The sequence below is a fragment of the Rhododendron vialii genome, chromosome 10a (assembly GCF_030253575.1).
Source record: "Rhododendron vialii isolate Sample 1 chromosome 10a, ASM3025357v1".
Lineage (NCBI taxonomy): Eukaryota > Viridiplantae > Streptophyta > Magnoliopsida > Ericales > Ericaceae > Rhododendron > Rhododendron vialii.
In genome coordinates this window covers 29,260,539-29,282,313 of record NC_080566.1, presented here as the reverse complement: position 1 = coordinate 29,282,313, position 21,775 = coordinate 29,260,539, and the positions used below count along the sequence as shown (strand labels likewise).

The 21,775-nt window shown below is 40.8% G+C and overlaps 2 protein-coding genes across 2 annotated transcripts; both read right to left on the bottom strand.

Moving 5' to 3' along the window:
- Positions 1-461: 461 nt before the first annotated feature.
- LOC131303449 (uncharacterized) lies at positions 462-19,956 on the bottom strand. The gene is made up of 2 exons (XM_058330321.1): positions 19,677-19,956; positions 462-2,774 (listed from the first exon to the last, which is right to left on the bottom strand). Exons 1-2 carry the CDS (start codon positions 19,696-19,698, stop codon positions 619-621), a joined length of 2,178 nt encoding a protein of 725 aa, XP_058186304.1. The 5' UTR covers positions 19,699-19,956; the 3' UTR covers positions 462-618.
- On the bottom strand, positions 12,037-15,377 carry LOC131303455 (uncharacterized). The gene is made up of 2 exons (XM_058330327.1): positions 15,231-15,377; positions 12,037-13,487 (listed from the first exon to the last, which is right to left on the bottom strand). Exon 2 carries the CDS (start codon positions 12,851-12,853, stop codon positions 12,356-12,358), a length of 498 nt encoding a protein of 165 aa, XP_058186310.1. The 5' UTR covers positions 12,854-13,487; positions 15,231-15,377; the 3' UTR covers positions 12,037-12,355.
- Positions 19,957-21,775: the final 1,819 nt, after the last annotated feature.

The following is a 21,775-nucleotide window of genomic DNA, read 5'->3' as shown; positions in this document are numbered from 1 at the left end:
AAATGTCGTTAGTGAGTGTATTTTTAAAATAATCGATCAGGACTGTTAGGATGTTAAGTTATACAATATTTAATTTGTGATATTTTAGACATGTATCTTGTTTGGGTATAATAATTATTGATCGTGCAACGATATATTTTGGTCTTGTATCTAGTATCTTTTGATCGATTTCTTTTGGTACGACACATTGTGATAAGAAAGTGTCAATTTTTTGTGTTGTCATAACAATTGTGGTTATATTATATAATTTGTAGTATTTTACATATGAGGGAGAGGGAGAGAGAGTCAAGGAAGAGAGAACAATCTGTTACCTGCTAAGCCCTTTTTTTATTTTATTAATTGATTTAATAAATGGGTGGTCCGGATTATTTACTTTGAAATTCAAAGGTTTAAAATCATGATGCGTACGGTATACCTCCTAATAAGAGGTGTGTACCATAGGACTACCCATAGTTCGATCCTACATATTCCATTTTGGGTACATCAAACCTGAGAAATATTTTATTCGAACCATAAAAGTGTTACAACAAACACACCGGATATGAGATCTGTTCAAATATCTAATCCTCTGATGATTTTTTTTGATTAATCATAATTCATACACGCCCTAAATTTTGTTTACCTTAGAGCGGCCTCAGCTATTGGACGATTACGATGTATGTGGAAGTGATCATTTAAGCCAAAATGTGCCATGAGAAGCCAGAGATGAGTGAGATACTCTCCTCCTCGTCTCAACTGTTGAGCATGTTGTCGTCCTTTACATTGGCTTGCAGCATGACACAATATTTCAACCCAAACATGTATGATAATGGTCCATTTTTGTTCTGGATCCTCGTACTTTCTGAGTTGCGATGCGAGCTTACACCCGTGAAATATCACATAATTACTCTTGTCCCCTCCTCCAACAAGCATGTTCTCATCCTTCATCATGTCCAGCAACCTCTCCGAAGCTTCTTTTTCGGTCATGACTTTAAGCGACTTGGATACATACGTTTCTATGAAGTCTGCAAGGTCGGAATATAGGTCTCTGAACTTGATTTGCCCCATTCCAACTGGTAACATATTGGGATGCCGAACTAGGAGGTAGAGCATATATCGCGAGATGCACTTGCCTCTGTCGTGCAAGTTCGCCAGCAAATCATCTGGATCGGGTTCTGACCTGTAATCGAGTCGGTAACATATTTCTGTAGCAAGGTGCCAAACAAGAACGCTCTGCTCGAACTCAATCTTCACGCTCCACTCAAGACCACTACAGTTGCACCTTTCGAGTGCTAGGACTCCCTGGCCGCCATACAAGAACTTCAGATCATCTGTGCCGTTGCCATTCTTTTCTGCCCAAGACCTATCTTCCTTGACCTTTTCAAAGAGACATTTCGGTAAATTATCTGGTAGATCATCATGATAAAGTGGGTCTGGAGGAGTAATGCTCTTGTACCAAAAAATTTCGGCAACTTCCTCAACGCGTAACAGCTTTAGGATTTTGAGGCAAAACAAGGGTTGCTTTCTTATGGCAAAGCAGAAGCTTAGCAGACTGAACTGTTCCACGGTTTCTGACCACCTCTTCCGTTTTCGACCCCAGTTTGTTGGTATCATGGTACGGATACGATTGATAGTTCTTAACATTTTGCTTTTCTTACGCTTAATCAACCAATGAGCAGTTTGGTCGGAGAGCAACAGTTCCCCAAATGCACTTAAGTTCAGAAGCAAGGCAACTACCAACAACACTAGAGTTATGGTTAGGTCAATCTTGGGGCATTTTTTTCCCACCAGTGCGTCGTCCAGTGATACCATAACCAATACAAAGAGGATCAGAAAACTTCCAATGATTCGTTGAGTGACCCCCCAGGAAGAATAGACAACTGTTGCTTTGGTGTACCTAACATCGTATATCAATCCGAGTTCAATCTCGACTACCTTTAAAGCCTTATCAGTATCCATGTCCTTGTTTTCAAAGATTGCCTTGCTTGCATTCCGATCTTGGAAGCCAAGTATAAGGTCAGCGAAGAGACGCTTGACCATCTCAAAGAAGCTATGGGCCAAAAGTATTTCACGCGCATCGTCAGATTCAGAAACTGATTCATCGACCACCGGGACCTCAGCCTCAAGCACTTGATGCTCACTGACATAGTACCCCTCCAACTGCTTCAACTTGCATTCCTCCATTATCCTGGACTCACTGGTCGGGATATGAGGAATTGAGTCCCTAAACCTTTTCTCACTTGCCGAGAAGAGAGCCCAAACTCGTTCGCAGTACTTGATCAGGCCAACGAAGAAGACCGCTATAGATAGTGGCGAAAGGCAAGACGAAGTTGACCATGACATGAGCGAGATGTACGCAGTCGTTACTGCTTGGGTAATGACCCCGAAAGAATGCCTCAACCATAGCTCATTGTCTTCCAACGAGTAGGCGGTGATGGTGTCCATCCCACCCATGTGCAACAGCAAAAACGGAGCACAAAATGCCTTTAACTCGTAATCCAGAGGATGAGACTTCCAATTACCCGCCCAGTAGACTTCGCCAATAGTGTTGGAGAGGACGCCAATGGCCAATATGGCTACAGAGTCTGCAAGCAAGTAGAAAAACCAAACAATGGCTCGGACCCAAGTTTTGGCGATGTACTTCCGGCGGTTTCCGAGAATGAGAAGGATTATTTGGGAAGTGAGGCTAAGCAAAATCGGTGTTCGTAGCTGCCATTCGTTCCGTAAGTTCCTCAACCGTCGTGGAGAAAGCTCGGTGCTCTGCCTTCTGTTCATCAAAATCACACTGCCAACAACTAGAGGTGTCAAACGTGCGTGTCGTACCGTGCCGTGCCATTCAACTTCCGTGCCAACCGTGCTTCGTGTCGTGCCGTGCCGTGCCCGTTTACTTAAATCGTGTCGTGCCGTGCCGTGCTATTTTCAATCGTGTTGTGTCGTGCCGTGCCGTGCCCATTTACTTAAATCGTGTCGTGTCGTGCCGTGCTGTTTTTCAATCGTGTCGTGCCGGGCTGGGCACATTTACTTAAATCGTGTCGTGCTATGCCGACCCGTTTTTTAATCGTGTCTTGTCGTGCCGTTTTTCAATCATGTCGTGCCGGGCTGGGCCCATTTACTTAAATCGTGTTGTGCCGTGCTGGCCCATTTTTTAATCTTGTAGTGCCATTTTCAATCGTGCCGGCTGGGCCCATTTACTTAAATCGTGTCGTGCCATGTTGGCCCATTTTTTAATCGTGTCGTGCTTCGTGACATGCCCGTTTTACTTGATTGCCGTTTTTAATCGTGTCGTGCCCCCATTTAGAGGTGTCAAACGGGCCTTGCTTCAAACCCAAGTTCCATAGGACTTGGGTTTGAATCACATGGAGGGTTTTTTTCTTGAAAATTAGTTTTTTGCCTTATTTATTTTTAGTTGTTCCAATTTAAAAGTTTATTTTTTTTATAAATTATGAAACTAAAATGCCTTGTTTTGTAATTAAAATTATTGTCATTTAATCACATTATATTCATGAGTCACAAGTCAAATTAATAACTTTTTTCCCGTGCCTTGTGTTGTGCCCGGCTAGAACCGTGTCGTGTCGTGCCCAGCCAAAACCATGTCGTGCCGTGCCCATTCAACTACCGTGTCGGGCCCGTGCCCGGCTAGAACCGTGTCGTGCCGTGCCGTGCCCATTCAACTACTGTGTCGTGCCGTGCCGTGCCAGGCCAACTTCCGTGCCGTGCCTGCCCACTTCCGTGCCCCGTGCCAGTCCGCGTGCCCACTAAAATCGTGCCGTGCGTGTCGTGCCGTCTCGGCCCGACCCGTTTGACACCCCTACCAACAACTGATAGAACTATTTTAATATGTGCGTGAAATGTTTAATGCTAGTAGTATAACACTAGGAAAGAAAATTTACACATTGAACTTTCTAATTCTACGCTCCATATTAATGTTCACATCCCGTGGTAAACTTTTTGACGGAAAACATGCAAGTGATTGGGTTTCATTGCGGTACTGCAAAGAATGGTACTAGTGATTATGGTCAAGGACGGACACGACATTTATTATTTCGGACTGAACATGTACAGCGTAACAAAAAATATAGTAAAAGTAGAAGAAACTTTTAAAAAGAGGTATGTTGTATATAGTTATAGGGCTTCTAAATGAATCAAACAACTCAAGCTCGACTTTTGGCTTGTTCAAGCTCGAGGTCAATCATTTTTTTTGGTTTGTCTATGAATATAAGTCAAATTTGATCATATGCGTGTTTGGCTCGACAACCTTGTGAACAAAGAGGTTATTCTGTAGATACTAAAAAAATAGAGGTAGATTAATATAATATCCTGAATTTGAGACATTAGTCGGCACCAGTTATACTTTACTATTGCATCCAAATCAAAAACCTCCTATGTGAGATATGGAAATTTAGGGCTAAATTAAATCCTATATAAATCTTCCATGGAGCAATTTAAAGGGTTTATTAAGAAAATTTGGAGCTGCTATCACATTCTTCTAGCTAGGTTTTATGATTTTGAATTAGCCCATTTTCTCTTTAATCTTAATAAGTATAAGCTCAAGCTTGAAAGCTTAAAATTCAAGAGATTAAGATCATGCTTAAAAGCTTGAGATTGATTTGCATATTTCACGAGTCAAATCAAGCTTATCACGAACACAAAACTTCAAGCTCAAGCCAAATTTGAACTAGTCTTAAAATGTTCTAAACCTCTAGCCAAATTAGAACACAAGTAACAAGGAGTCGAGCCAAGCCTGAATGATATTGTGGTGCTTGGCTTGTTTGGCTCGGTTATCACCCTTATATAGTTAAGGGTCACGTCATGGGGCTTGTGCCTAACAAACTTGGGGAGCAATTAAGTAAACCCATTCTATAAAGCCTAAGCTATGAATCCTAAAGAGGTATGCCATTTCTAGATATGAGATCTTTACTCTTCCTAAATTTCTCCCCGAGTGTCGAACTTAGGCATCGGAGCGTCTTCCAGCTAGATGCAGTCAGAAGGCGCTAACCGGTTCCTTGTTTGGCGGACTAGCTAGAGGAAGACAAAAGCTCAACCGAGATCTGACCTGCAAAGTACCGAGAAAATCACCACCCAATGTGGAGTGGTGATTCTGCTGGACCTCCTCGGATCCTCCTTCCGTCACAGCCGAGAGACTTGCACAAAGACGTAGGGCGATCGATCATCGTGCGTCCCCCCACGAGCAAGTCAATATAGAGGAGAGGAAGGGACTGCACTTTAGTGGATATGAGAACATACCTTTCCTAGGGTCTCTTGCTTCGCCACAACCTAACCGTTGAAAGGTTAAATACCCCAAGCGTAGGGCTAGGTCATTGTCAACATAATAACCGAAAAGTCCGGGATCGTACCCACACAGAGAAATTCGAAAGCTAGTTTGGATTGTAGAAGTAAGGGTTTGCGGCGTTTAAACAGCCAGCTTTTGATTTTGCTTTGTAAAGTGGAGATTACTCTCACGGAAGACTAGTAATGAGTTTGAACTAAGATTAAAAAGCGGCAAGGCATAGGAGTTACTAACACCCGTAACTTAAGTCATCCAACTCTTCTCAACGAAAATATGATTGAATCGCACAACATAGGTTATCAACCGGAAGATTTAGCTATGAAACCAATAAAACACTAGAAGTGTAGTTTGGAAAGCGAGCAAGTTCTATAGTACTTTTGGCAAACACGAGCCGAGACATCGCTCCAATCATCATGTGTGGCAAGTAGCAAGCTCTTGCCTACACATGATCAAAAAGATTAATATCGGCAAGTTTTGTTACATAAAAGTCGAACCCTACAAAATTTACAAGCCAAACTTCAAGTTCCGAGTTGAGAAACTCAAGATTAACCTAACTCATGAGATGTTATTCACCTCATGGCCAAGCCTAATCGACTACTCACACATACTCAAAGAACTAAGCATGGTAAGAATCGAAGGCATAAGATTTAACTAATACAAACGAAAATAAACTTGATTTTATAGAAGATCCAACAAGTAGCGCAACATTAATACATGAGAAAACATTGTGGGCTCCCAGACCGACACGCCCGAGAGTCGCCACCCGAATTTTTGAGATGGATGATCCGAGAAACCGAGGGTTTGATTTGAAAAAGAAAACTTTTGGTCTAACGAAAATGTTGAGACTTTGGGTTCGGGGGCCACATTATGAATGGGGAAGATTTTGTTGAAAAAGCACCACATTTGCCCGGTAAAAACCAGTCTTCACTTAACATTTTCAAAGGGGGAAACTTTAAATATCTTTTGAAAGATTAAACTCTTAAAAAGCAAATAAGGAAAAGGGATATGGGATTGAAGTTATCACTTTGGCATGCCTATGGTGCCTACTGTACAGCGGATGACAAATGAATGATGTGCAGAAATGAAATGACAGTATAACAACAACCTGTCTCAACCACAAACAACACCGCATGGTGTACCAAAATACCTCGCACGGTTTTTTGGTACATCGAGCAGTATACCTTCTCACTAACAGCCCACTATTATTACTAAGAACCTCGCACGATGTATTGTCTACATCGTATGGTATTCCTCAAAGCATCGTACAGTGTAGCTTCAAGCACTTTTTAGAACAACTTTGTATTCTCAGGATAAAGCAAACCTCTTATCAAAACAGCTTCTTTCTCATTTTTATTGATTTTTCCATAAATCAGTCTGCAAAACCCCTTTTTGATGCACTTGATCATCGAGAATGACCATAAAACTTCTTTTAGAAAATAAAAGAACATGGTTTTAGACAAAGCCCCATTCTGAAAAGCACCTGTACGATCTCTCAGCAACATTAGCAGAACTATCAGTGGATGAATATGATCAAAGCAAGTAAAACAAACGAATGATAAACAGAAATAATGTAACGCCCCAAGGTTTAATCCTAACACGTATCACCAATGCACAAATATCGCGTTGAAAAGTCAAGTTCTCGTCAAACATTGAAAGAGTTGACCAAATAAAATAAAATAAAATAAAAAGTTGCTTATGTCGTAAAGATATTTCATCGATCATAACTCCATATTATTAAACCATATAGCTTCATTCTTATAAGTCATAAGAACATATTACATAGTGCCAAATTAAGTTCCACAAACTATATCATGGGCTTCCCAAAAGATAATTACATAACCTCTAGTTTTATAGTTCCAAAATAATAACATAAGTTTTTTTTTTTGGTTCCATGATCGTGCTACAAAAGACGTTATAGCAAATCTGGCCTTATGGCCGTACATGTTCTATTCCATAAGCTAAACAAACAATAGTACAAAAGAGACTCCATGTTGCTACACTTCACTTAGTCCGCGGCACCTCATTGTCACCTTAAATGGTTGAACAACATGAGCCGAAGCCCGTAGGAAACAAGACAATACCAAATAATGTGTTCAAATTTAACGTAAATGCCGTGAAACACATACAAGTTAAAAGTCCACATATAATTATCATGCGTCAATAAGTATCACTTAATAATGACCTCGTATGGTTTCTCCATCCGATCACCCTTGCCCAAAACCATAACCAAGCGCTAGCTCTAAAATCTAACCGAGGGTAACCGGGTACAAGCACCACCCCTTGAACCGGGGTAATCAGGTACAAGTACCACCCTCACAAAACCAAGAGTAGTCGGGTACAAGTACCACCCCATGAGCCGGGGTAATCAGGTACAAGCACCACCCTTGCACCGGGGTAATCGGGTACGATGTACCACCCTATCAATTTTCGGTCTTTCACCGAGGAGCTCGCCAAGCCTAGCTTATTTTTCCTAAGTGCACCACCTATGTCTAAACTAACATAGTCCGAGCACAATCATTTCAACCTTTCTCATCGAACGAGATAATTCATACACAAATCTCATTCGCATAATTCCCATCAAGCATCCTAGCCCCAAGTATTCACTAGACTTCAAACACACATGACCCACTTCAATATTACATGCAACTCCTACACATTCAGCATCTTTACACCTCAATAACACATAAATCTCAAGAATTTAACAAACATCAACAAAAACTCATATTCTCCATGTGAGACATTAAAACCCTAACACAAATTTCACATAATCTAAAAAAATTACTCATGCTCTACAAACAATCCACAATATTTATACTAAAAATGAACATATTAAGAAGATTAGTCATGTATCCTACCTCAATAATGCAAATACCAAGCCCTAGCTTTCAATCTCCAACAAACCCACTCCTAGCTCCAAAACTCTTGATTTCTAGGTAAGAAATTAGGCTTTCCCCAATTTAGATCCTCCAAAATCTACTTGATTTATGAGTTTGATTGTGTATGGAATGAGGGAGAGTGAAGGGATCAAGAGATAGAAGAAGGAGATGAAAAAAAAAAAGAGAACCCAAAGTTGGGAAATCTGGGTGCCGATCTCTCCAGGTAAAGTATCTCATTTTTTAAAAAAAATTACACTATAGGTCCTTCTAGTTACATAGCTACTCTAATTAATCTCCTAGGTTCGTGAATTAATGGTTCGATCCCCAAAACTCAAATTTTGCCTCAAACATACATCTAATTATACCAAAAAAAAAAAGTCTTAGGATACACACCTGGGTCCCACGTCACTCCGACACATGCACACGTGTCAATTGACAACCAATTAGAATAATAATAATTAAAATCGGGTCTTTACAACCTCCCCACGTTAGGAAATTTCGTCCCCGAAATTTGATAAGTACCTCTAGACATAAATAACTCTGGATACTTAGAACGAACTTCTGACTCTAGCTCCCATGTCGCCTCCTTAATGCCATGATGCTGCCAAAGTACTTTTACCAAAGGGATAATTTTTCCCCGAAGGACTTTCTGTTGAGAATCTATGACTTGGGTAGGTCTCTCCTCATATGTAACATTATCCTCAACACGAAGGTCTTTCCAATTAAGAACGTGAGATGGGTCTGGTTTATATCTTCTCAACATGAAAAACATTATGAACTCCCGACGATGGCGGCAACGCAAGGCGGTATGCTACTTCCCCGATCCTCTCAAGGATCTCAAATGGTCCAATAAACCTTGGAGCTAACTTTCCACTGCGTCCGAATCGCATCAAACCCTTCTTCGGAGAAACCTTCAAGAACACATGGTCACCAACCTCGAAAGAAAGTGGTTTTTCGTCTTTTATCCGCATAACTCTTTTGGCGGCTTTGAGCTGCTAGCAACCGCTTTCGAATTATTGCAACATTCTTCGTAGTTTCCTGCACTAATTCTGGACCTAAAATTGTCATTTTTCCCACCTCCGTCCAACATATAGGTGATCTACATGGTCTTCCATACAAGGCCACAAATGGAGCCATCCCAATACTCGCTTGGTAACTATTGTTGTAAGCAAACTCCGCCGTATCTAAATGGTCTTCCCATGAACCTTGGAAGTCTAACACGCAAGCCCGCAACATATCCTCCAAAATTTGAATGGTGTGCTCTGATTGCCCATCTGTTTGCGGATGAAAAGCCGTACTAAATAGCAAATCTGTGTCCAAGGCCGACTGTAAACTCTACCAAAATCGTGTTGTGAATCGAGGATCACGATCTGATACAATGGATACGGGAACGCCGTGGAGTCTAACAACTTCCTTAACATATAATCTTCCAAGATAGTCAATTGTAGTTGTTATAGAGATAGGAATAAAGTGTGCTGATTTCGTCAAACGATCAACTATGACCCAAACAACATCGTGACCCTTTGGTGATCTCGGAAGTCCCGTAACAAAATCCATAGTCACATGTTCCCATTTCCACTCTGCCACAAGTAATGGTTGTAATAGCCCCAACGGTTTTTGGTGTTCAACCTTAACTTGTTGGCATGTGAGCCACCGGGAGACAAATTGAGCCACATCCCTTTTCATTCCATGCCACCAAAATTGACGACGCAAGTCATGATACATTTTGGTGCCTCCGGGGTGCACAGCAAGGCAAGAGTGGTGAAACTCTTGAAGAACATCTTGTCGACAAGGTTCTGGCACGAACACTTTGCCTAGATATCTCAAGCCTTGATCGGGGTGAAGAATCCACCCTTTTACGCTCTCACCATTAAGTATGTGACCTCGGATTTCAAGCGCTTCTTCATCATGTTGTTGTGCTTCGATCACCCTGTTAAGAAGTGTCGGTTGCGCAATCATTGTAAATAAGGTTGTGTGGTCAGCTATCTCACTCAAATGTAAATCAAACTCTCCAATGGCGCCAAGCATTTCCCACTCGTGGATGGCTAAGCTCGCTAAATTTCCAAGGGATTTTCTACTTAAAGCATCGGCCACCACATTAGCCTTCCCAGGATGGTATTGCAAATCAAAGTCATAATCTTCCATGTATTCCATCCATCTTCTCTGACGTAGGTTGAGATCCCTCTGTGTGAACAAGTACCTCAAGCTCTTATCGTCTGAAAACACTTCAAATCGTTCATCGTATAAATAATGCCTCCAGCTCTTCAAGGCAAAAATAACTGCTGCAAGCTCCAAGTCATGAGTTGGGTAATTCTGTTCATGATTCTTCAATTGACGAGATCCATAAGCTACTACCTTTTCTAGTTGCATTAATACGCATCCCAAACCATCTCGTGAAGCATCACAATATACTGTGTATCCCAGGCCTCTCTCAGGTATCACCAAAATTGGTGCAGTTGTCAGCCTCCGTTTCAACTCTTGAAAAGCAAACTCACAAGCATCATTCCAAAGAACTTAACCCCTTTTCTCGTGAGACACGTCATAGGTGCTGCGAGTCGTGAGAAATCCTTTACAAATCTACGGTAATAACCCGCTAGGCCCAAAAAGCTTCGAATCTCAAATACATTCTTCGGTCGCATCCAATCCATAATGGCTTCAACCTTTCCCGAGTCAACCGACACCCCATCCCTAGAGACAACATGTCCGAGAAACTTTACCTCCGATAGCCAAAATTCACACTTCTCATACTTAGCATACAATTTGTGCTCCCTTAAGAGCTGCAATACTATCCTCAAGTGTTCTCCATGCACTTCCTCTGATGGAGAATAAATAAGAATGTCATCCACAAACACCACTACAAATTGATCCAAGTATCAATGAAAAATTCGATTCATTAAATCCATAAAAACCGCAAGTGCATTTGTCAGGCCAAATGGCATTACTAGAAACTCATAATGTCCATAACGTGTTCGAAAAGCTGTTTTTGCTATATCCTCCTCTTTGATCCTTAATTGATGGTAGCCAGATCTAAGATCTATCTTGGAAAAGCAAGTCGAACCCTTAAGCTGATCAAACAAGTCATCTATCCTTGGCAAAGGGTACTTATTCTTCACAGTCACTCGATTCAGTTTTCGATAGTCTATACATAAACGCAAGGAACCGTCTTTCTTTTTAGCAAATAATGCTGGTGCACCCCATGGTGACGTACTAGGACGTATAAACCCCTTGTCAAGCAATTCTTGAAGTTGTACTTTCAATTCTTGCAACTCAGCAAGTGCGAATCGGTATGGTGTCATAGAGATTGGTGATGTTCCCGGTACGAGATCAATGGAGAAGTCAATTTCACGACGTGGTGGCAACTTAAACAAGTCTTCTGGAAACACATCTGGAAATTCACAAACTACCGGTGGCAATTCCCCGTGAACCACTCTACCTTCATCTGCTAGAGTGATTGCAAAGAGATGGCTCAATCCTCCGTTAGTTTGCAAGTCATACAAGGGTGGTATGAGGTAATCACCCTTATCGCCCAGAAAGTAAAAACAATCACCCTCAGACATGCACACTGTTACCCTTCGTTTATGACAATCAATATTGGCTCGGTAAGTAGTTAACCAATCCATTCCAAGGATGACATCAAATCCAGTCATGTCCAAAACAATAAAATCAAACACCAAACGACGATCAGCAATCTTTATCTCACAAGATTTACAAACCCTCCTCAAGACGGTTCTATCCCCTACTGGAGTTTCTATAAGCAATGGTGTATCTAATACATCTATGTTTAGGCCCAGCATAGATGCGAATGAAAATGAGATAAATGAATGTGATGCACCAATATCAATAAGAACACTAGCCCAAGAATTAAACACCAAGAAAGTACCTCTCACAACAGACGTATCAGGAGGTGTAAGATAGTCTGCTAATGCATTTGAAGTACCCGAAGTCACAACTGCATAGGCATGACCCTGAGAAGTCTGACCCTGATAGCCCCCTCTTTGAACTCCCTGTTGCCTCACTGATTGAGAAGACATAGCCCCCTGCTCGATCCTAGAAGCCTGCGCTGATTGGGTCTGCTGAGGTGGCCTATATGGTAGCTGTCCTGGAGCTGCCTGAACCGACTGAGTTTGTTGTGACCTCACTCCACTTTGACCACTACCCCTCCTAAGGCAAAATCGTTGGATGTGTCCGGCCTCCCCACATTGATGGCAAATGATCATGCTTCTATCTTGAACATGGCGTGACTCTTGAGTCTGTAATTGTCCTTGAAACCTCCTTTTTTGAGGACACTCTGACTTGCGATGCCCACGTTGTCACACTGATAACATATAATGCCTCCTCCAGAAGACCGATTTGAAGTAACCATAGACTGTGCTGGAACTGGGCGAGACTGCTGAAGTGGTCCTTGAAAAGAAGAACTACCACCAGATATTTTCCGTTTCTTTGCTTGATGCCCTTCAAACTGAGTGCTTGAACCACCATGTTGAGACCGAGATTCCCTAATCCTCTTTAACTCTAACAATGTATCCTCAATTGCCATGGCTGCCTCTACCAATGTTGAATATTGTCGTAGTCTCATTCCCACAACCCTTTCTTTAATGCCTAATCGAAGCCCATTCTCAAACCTTTTAGCCTTAAGTTCCTCGGTGCTCACTAACTCTGGTGCATAGCCGGATAAAGTTGTGAACCTAGCCTCGTATTGTGACACTGACATATTGCCCTGAATTAAGTTTTGAAACTCCCTCCTCAAAGCATCCTTTGCCGTCTCTGGAATATATTTTGCTAAAAACGCTTTCTTGAAGTCATCCCATTTTGCCTCAACCGTAGCCTTCGCATACTTCCACCACTGGTGAGCGTTTTCTCGAAGTTGAAAAGTTGCAAGGTCTACCCTCAAGTCATCGTCCTTGACATGAAGAGTATCAAGGAATCGAGTAACTTGCTCTAACCATTCATTTGCAGCAATCGGATTTGGTTCACCACTTTAAGTTGGTGGGCCAAGCCGTTGAAACTCCCTCATTGCTATTGAAGCCTTAGTATCCTCCGCCGACACTTGGTTTTGAGCTATCCTTTGCATCGCACTCAACATCTCTTTCATGAAGTCGGGTCCAAGTACAATCTCGGGATGCGCATTAGCAACTCCCACTTGGGATGCATTAGCAGCCCGTCCATTTACCTCTTGGTCTTCACCCCCCGCTTCCGCTTGGACTCCCAATGAATTATTTCCAACCTCATTTTGGGACTCAACATCGGCCCCCCTACCGGTAACTCGACCTCGACCACGGTCCCTGCCTTGGTCTTGACCCCGACCTCGGCCTCGGCCTCGGCCCCTACGCCCTCGAGCCATCAATCTATATAAACGAATAACGATGAGCAATTAACAATAAAATTAACTAATTTACAATAAGCAAAACTCTCTTAGCAGCAAAAATATCTAGCACACAAAGTATATATATTATACATAACCATTACAGCACCTCACACAAGAAAATTTTCACATATGGGATTAACAAACACTGGCAAGCGAACAATCCAAAAGTTGCCAAAGAATTCCAATAAAAAGAAACGTTGATCAGGCGTTCTTTGAATTGGATCTCAAAGGTACTCACTCGGTGTCCAAAAGTTGGATATTATCCCGCAACACAATTTACGATAGCACACTTTGCACATCATGTAAAATCATACAAATATATGAGATATAGACATGTTGCTATCAAACTACATCAGCTACTTATCGCATCCAATAACGAAGGCAAGACCATGTCCCACAGTCACTAGGTGTTCGAACCTATAGCTCTGATACCATTCTGTACCGCCCCAAGGTTTAATCCTAACACGTATCACCAATGCACAAATATCGCGTTGAAAAGTCAAGTTCTCGTCAAACATTGAAAGAGTTGACCAAATAAAATAAAATAAAATAAAAAGTTGCTTTTGTCGTAAAGATATTTCATCGATCATAACTCCATATTATTAAACCATATAGCTTCATTCTTATAAGTCACAAGAACATATTCCATAGTGCCAAATTAAGTTCCACAAACTATATCATGGGCTTCCCAAAAGATAATAACATAACCTCTAGTTTTACAGTTCCAAAATAATAACATAAGTTTTTTTTTTTGGTTCCATGATCGTGCTACAAAAGACGTTATAGCAAATCTGGCCTTATGGCCGTACATGTTCTATTCCATAAGCTAAACAAACAATAGTACAAAAGAGACTCCATGTTGCTACACTTCACTTAGTCCGCGGCACCTCATTGTCACCTTAAATGGTTGAACAACATGAGCCGAAGCCCGTAGGAAACAAGACAATACCAAATAATGTGTTCAAATTTAACGTAAATGCCGTGAAACACATACAAGTTAAAAGTCCACATATAATTATCATGCGTCAATAAGTATCACTTAATAATGACCTCGTATGGTTTCTCCATCCGATCACCCTTGCCCAAAACCATAACCAAGCGCTAGCTCTAAAATCTAACCGAGGGTAACCGGGTACAAGCACCACCCCTTGAACCGGGGTAATCAGGTACAAGTACCACCCTCACAAAACCAAGGGTAGTCGGGTACAAGTACCACCCCATGAGCCGGGGTAATCGGGTACAAGCACCACCCTTGCACCGGGGTAATCGGGTACGATGTACCACCCCATCAATTTTCGGTCTTTCACCGAGGAGCTCGCCAAGCCTAGCTTATTTTTCCTAAGTGCACCACCTATGTCTAAACTAACATAATCCGAGCACAATCATTTCAACCTTTCTCATCGAACGAGATAATTCATACACAAATCTCATTCGCATAATTGCCATCAAGCATCCTAGCCCCAAGTATTCACTAGACTTCAAACACACATGACCCACTTCAATATTACATGCAACTCCTACACATTCAGCATCTTTACACCTCAATAACACATAAATCTCAAGAATTTAACAAACATCAACAAAAACTCATATTCTCCATGTGAGACATTAAAACCCTAACACAAATTTCACATAATCTAAAAAAATTACTCATGCTCTACAAACAATCCACAATATTTATACTAAAAATGAACATATTAAGAAGATTAGTCATGTATCCTACCTCAATAATGCAAATACCAAGCCCTAGCTTTCAATCTCCAACAAACCCACTCCTAGCTCCAAAACTCTTGATTTCTTGGTAAGAAATTAGGCTTTCCCCAATTTAGATCCTCCAAAATCTACTTGATTTATGAGTTTGATTGTGTATGGAATGAGAGAGAGTGAAGGGATCAAGAGATAGAAGAAGGACATGAAAAAAAAAAAAAGAAAACCCAAAGTTGGGAAACCTGGGTGCCGATCTCTCCAGGTAAAGTATCTCATTTTTTTAAAAAAATTACACTATAGGTCCTTCTAGTTACATAGCTACTCTAATTAATCTCCTAGGTTCGTGAATTAATGGTTCGATCCCCAAAACTCAAATTTTGCCTCAAACATACATCTAATTATACCAACAACAAAAAAGTCTTAGGATACACACCTGGGTCCCACGTCACTCCGACACATGCACACATGTATTGACAACCAATTAGAATAATAATAATTAAAATCGGGTCTTTACAAATAACACTGTACGTTGGACGTCATTACATCGTGCAGTGTACCATAACACCGCACGGTATAGTGTTTCCAGTACAATCACTGGTTTTTGTTTTGTTTCTGAAAATAGTTTTTAAATCGACACTTAACACAAACAAGTTAAGTGTGACTGCAAAAAAGCTTCCCTCAGGGCTAAGACTAGGCTTAGCCCAAGAAAACTTGCTTTATACCTTCGGCTTTGAGCTTAGGTGAAGATGGATGAGTATGGGTTTAGAGCTTTAGAGTGGTGGGGTTCCAAAGCTAGTAATGTACTAATCTTTGAAATAGAAGAAGAATGAAATTTTTGTAGAGAGAGAAAGGATGTCAAGAGAATGTCAGAGTAACTTAATCAAGACTTGGAGGGGTATTTTTCATCTAAAATGCGGGGTGTATTTATAGACAAAAGGCCAAGGAATATCAATGCAAATGAGGGAGGTGGCTTCTAGGCTGGCTAGAAGTTATATTCCCTACCAAGCCGTTTTTCAGTTATGGCTCCAACAGACTTGGCGGACAACTTTCTGAGCTAGTCAGAACTTTTCCTAGAAACGTTATGCGATATACCTGAAGACCCCGCACAGTGTAGTAAAATTTACTACACTGTACGGTTTAATAAGTGCCCGTGCGGTGTTCTAGGTCCAACTTTGGTCTTTTCTGGGCTTTTGGGTTTTTCTAGGCTTTTGGGTTGTGGAAGTCCACATTCAAGCTCTCGAAGGCATCATTTCCTTTATTTCATCATCGAGGAATTTAAGGAACACTCGAGGCCCAGATTGTGGTGTCTACAAATATCAAAACACTTAAACTTGCTTGATTTCTAGAAGATTAAAAGTTTGAAAGACTAAGAACACAAAATGAAAATCCTAGAAAGCAAGAAAGAAACTTAGGCCTAAAGCTAACTAATGGCCATTTTTGCTATTTGTGGGGGAGAGAGCTATATATACACATTTGCTTCTCTCTCTACAAAATATGCCAAAAATACTACTAATTAATGGAAACTTTTCATAAATGGAAGGTTGAAAAACTGCAAAAAGTTGTCCGTAAGCACGTAGTATTGACACACCAAAAAAGTTGTATCGATACCATTTACTTAAAGCCAGTCCAGAGAGCTTAAGTTCAGATAAGCTTTGCGTATCGATACAACGTTTTGCTGTATCGATACAACACTGTTAAGGCAGATTTTGGCTGAACTTCGTGAGCTCGCTCCGGACACTCCCGAACTCGAATTTGGGTGTTCTTTGGACCTTTGGAAAGCTCGTTGAGTCTACTTTCTAACCCAAGTAGTTTGGATAAAAAATAGTTTGTACATCAAAAGATATAACGATTCTACCCTCAGTTGATCAGAAGATGAGTTGCTTTGGAAAAATCCTCACATCTCCTTTAATTCCCATGACCATTTGGCGACCCGAGCAACCCCCAAACCATCTTTTCATGACTTCTCATGTACCACAACGGGGTGGCATGTGGCCTTGGGCACTTGGTTGCACCCGGAGCAATTCTTTACGCTCAACCGTGCCTTATTCACACGGTTTACCTGAAAATACTAAAAACACACCTTACGTGTATTATTACATAAAAAACAATAACATATATGTACAAACACAACATACTAGAGGACTTAAGCATCAAGAATATTCAATATTAATTGGGTGCTTATCATCTCTCCTCTCATATTTATAGGCAAGCGTACTTGCTCCCCAAGCTAGGCATGCATCGCACATGTCCATGACATCACACATAATCAGCTTAGCTCGGTGACATCCTGGTGACGCCTGGCCCACACTAGCCCTAGCTCCGGAAGCTTCTAGATCCATCAGGAAGGACCACCATTTGGACCCTTGGCCCGGGTCGAGCCGACCCATGGTGCTTAGCCAACCTGTGAGACCGACACGAAGGGATGATCCACGGGTTCACACCTAGCCTGCTTAGACCGACGGAACATTCGGCTTAGTTCGTCTCCTCTTCGGCCCAACCCACTAAATTCTGGGCTTCCGCTTGGCTTAGGCCCAAACTGAGCATGTGGGCCCAACCCATCATGCTCGGCCCATGCCGTTTGTGTTGTTACTACATCAAGGACCAACCCGCAGCGGACCCAAGTTTGGCCCACCGCACCCAACACTTACCAAACCTCCCTGGTTCATTTTCTTGGGGTGATAGTTTTCAGGGGTAGACCTAGGAATTTAACGTAATGGGCGCACCTATTAGTCTTAACCTAAAAAAGCATTTGCAATCAAGGTCAATAGACGAAAGTAAACTTAGATATTCATCATTAAGTACAAAAATTTTGAACAAAACTAAGAAAAAATAACAAAAATTCTAAAGAAAAGCACAAAAATGTAAGTATCCACTGTTAAATGTTCCCATTTATGAAATGACCTGACAGGTTTTATACTATGAAAGTTTTGCACGATAATATCATTGACAAATTATCCACCAAGAACATCTTCCCCAAAACAAAACAAGAAAACACTAATGTCGCCAACTAATCAAGATACATAAGAACATACAAAGGTCGGATTAAAGCCTTAATTTCACAATCAATATAGAATCAGCGTAGTTCCTAATTTAATATCCAAAGCTCCAAACAGCAAAAAGTATGTAGTACCAACACGGATATGCGACACGACACTGATACTCTTAAACCTAAATTATAAAAATTCACGTTAGGGACACCTTTCAAATAATACAATTTTACAATTAATTTAATAAAAAATGCAAATATAAAGCTCTTATTTTAACTACGTGACACCATGTACATCTTAAATCATAATTATCACTACATCATTCATGAAAGTATTTCAAGAAAAACCGTTTCATCATCTAGGCATCTTTATATGCACTAAAATATCAACCGTCACACAAAAAAAAAGGACCTTCAACATTCCTAAGTTTTAATTAGAGACACCCGCGACTTGTTTTGTGAGTGCTCTAAGAGTAGTGTTGGTGTTTGACAAATGTCCAACCACAAGAGGACACCTCAGATGAAGGATCCGTGCTGCCAAGATAGAACCAGGAATTTAATCTATCCTGTGCTAACCCAAAATTAATAAAACCGAGGTACATCTATATGTACATACTCGGAACCAAAAAAAATTTAAATTAATGTCCAACGAACTTGTACAAAATTACGTAAATGTTCAAAAAAAAAAAAAGGTATACTATTGAAGTTGTATCCTCTGAAGTTATGTCTTACATTATTTTAGAGAGTAGAAATCATTTACTATCGAATCTGAGTCGATATCTTTAACAAGTTCTTTTCAATGATAATAATCATATAGTATGGGTTAGACTACAAAATAAAAATAAGATGAGCCAAAATTTATTGAGCTAAAATTTTACATATAAATTATTTGTTTTTTTTAAACTCCACCTGGGCTATAGCATATAGCCTTGCATGTAGTTCCGCCCTCGATGCTACATAACCAAAACACCCTGAATTTGAGTATAGTGCCCGTACTTCGGTCCGCCCCAGTCACTCATTTTCTTTTGGAGTTAATTGTTTGGTTGAAGAAACACGAATAATTTTATTTTTGCACATTCACTACATTTTTTATTATTGAAGACAATAACATTTTCTGTTGTGCGCATTTTGTTTTCTATGACACCAAAAAATGCATAAATTATATGTATCGAGAAGTTAGTGCCAAGCAGGTGCCGCGTGGTGCCCATTCGGCGCATTCAAGCCGTCTATTTCAATTTTGAACGGCTCGAATTTGAAGAGAGAAACAAGTGAGAGAGTGTTTCAATCTGAGCCGTCCAATACACTTTTGGACGGCCCAGATGTGGTACTCAGGCACCACGTTGGCCGGGTGACATGATACCCACCCGACATCTAAAAATTTCTCGTATATATTGGTTGCAGTACTCCTTGAAGCAATCAGTGGGTACAAAAAAAATTGCTTAGTGGTAGTAGTTTGTATAATAGAAGAAATGATACCAGCTGCTTGAACCAACGTCATTTTGGGGAGATCACTTCGATCCAGATTAGCTGAATGATACACCCTTCTACTCCAACACACACACACACATCAGAGAGAGAGAGAGAGAGGCAACTGATAATTGGGTAATATAAGTATATATTTAAGTGTTTCTCATGTCATCTGGTAGGATAATTAGCTTTAGGCTCATTTTATCTGTGATTGAGTGAAAAGGAAACTGAGAAGAAGCTATGGAATTAGACTGCCCTCTCTACACAGTCCACACACACTCACTCTCTCTCTCTCTCTCTCTCTCTCTCTCTCTCTCATATCGAAGACTTGCAAGCATTGGCTCTAGTCCTGGACAGCTGGACTTGTACGTCCAACATTAAAGAAGATTTTTTTTTTTTTTTGGTTTTTTACTGTAAATCATTAACGGTGCTATTGTCAGTCCACTGAGCTGACAATAAACACACTAAAAGTTTTAAAAAAACACGTATTCATGTGTACTTAATACACCTTTTAATACACATCACACACTTACTATTGTCAACTCATTAGGCTGATTTTAGAATTTTCCAATCATTAAAGGAGAAATTATTCAGCGTCTCAGGGCCAAGTCTTTATCTATTCTACAACAAATGAATGTGCAATTGACTACACCATTTAATACTCAACTACTTCTCTAAATCATTCAATAATTCATCTTTTCATTAACAGAAATGCTATTAGCAAGGATCCTTACAAGGAAGACAACAAGGAATGACGTAGAAAGTTACGGGGCCCACTCCACTTCTCTCCGCACCAAAAATTTTGAAAATTTCCAAATCCAAATTTCCGAAAATTTTGAATCGGATATACTCTCTCTCTCTCTCTCACACGAACCACGATCTTTCCTCTCCTCGAACCCCCCATCTCTCTCTCTCTACCAATTCACCACCAATAGAGCCCCACCATCACGCCGTCCCATCACCAACGCCGCCCCTCCCTACCACTGATCGACCACCACCAAAGTCTTACAGATGCCGCACCACAACCACCGGAGCCCCCATTGACGCACCACCACCACGATCTCCTCTCTTTCTCGCCCGTCCATCTCACACACTCTCCTCTCGATGGATCACCATCGACGCTCTTTCTCACCTGGTTTTTTTTTTTGGATAAGCTTACTCACCTGGTTTTCATCCATGAAATAGGAGCGCCTTCAGCCTTTCGCCTCGCTGGTATGGGTCCGCAATTTCGAAGCTCTAATTTTGTTGTGTCTTTTTTCTTTTGAAGCCCTAATTTTGTTGCTTCTGTCTCTCATTAATTTTATTGCTTCTCTTTACTTGATACTTTTCGTTGAATAGCTGTGTTTTGCGAACTGTATTATCTTTTACCCTTCTTTCTATAGGATTTTGTAAAAGGTGAGGCTTTGTAGAGGAAGATGAATACTTGTAACATGTATAATTTCCCTCATCCATGTGGATGGCACTTTTTTTTTCCCGCTTTTCCTTGGATTTTAATTCAAGTTGCATAATGTTACTTAGATTGAACCTTTCCATGCCCTTATGGAGTATTTCCCTCACAATCTTTCTAATAAATAAGCAAAAATATGTTGCTGGCATAGTTCCTGCTATAGAGAGAGCATGTCTATATCGTGGGAAGGGTGGGGAGATGATGCATTCTGCTATTCTCACTTAATTGAATGCATCTCTATGGCTCATTTACACTTTTTTTGATAGGCTATGGCTCATGTACACTTGCCAGAAAAACTTGCGAGAAGTTTGCTCATGCCATCAATGAGAACTTAAGACATCTTAATTCTCATATACACGTATATCTTATTCAACTCCTGAACTCTGTCGACGATAGGCGTAAGATTGATCAATTCATTCTGCATTTTCAATTTAGTTATTTTTTGCAATGTCCAGAATGCTGATGTTGAGGCCCTAAAACACTTTGTTCCGGCTTACCTTCTCAATGCATAGGATAAAATTTTTAACAATTTTGTGTCCAAGTACCTAGAACAGTTGGGGGATTCTCATGTGGCTGCAAGAAGAGGGTCTGCATTGGCAATTGGTGTACTGCATTTAAAGTTTCAGGCTACAAGATGGAAGGTGTTACTAGATGGAAGGCC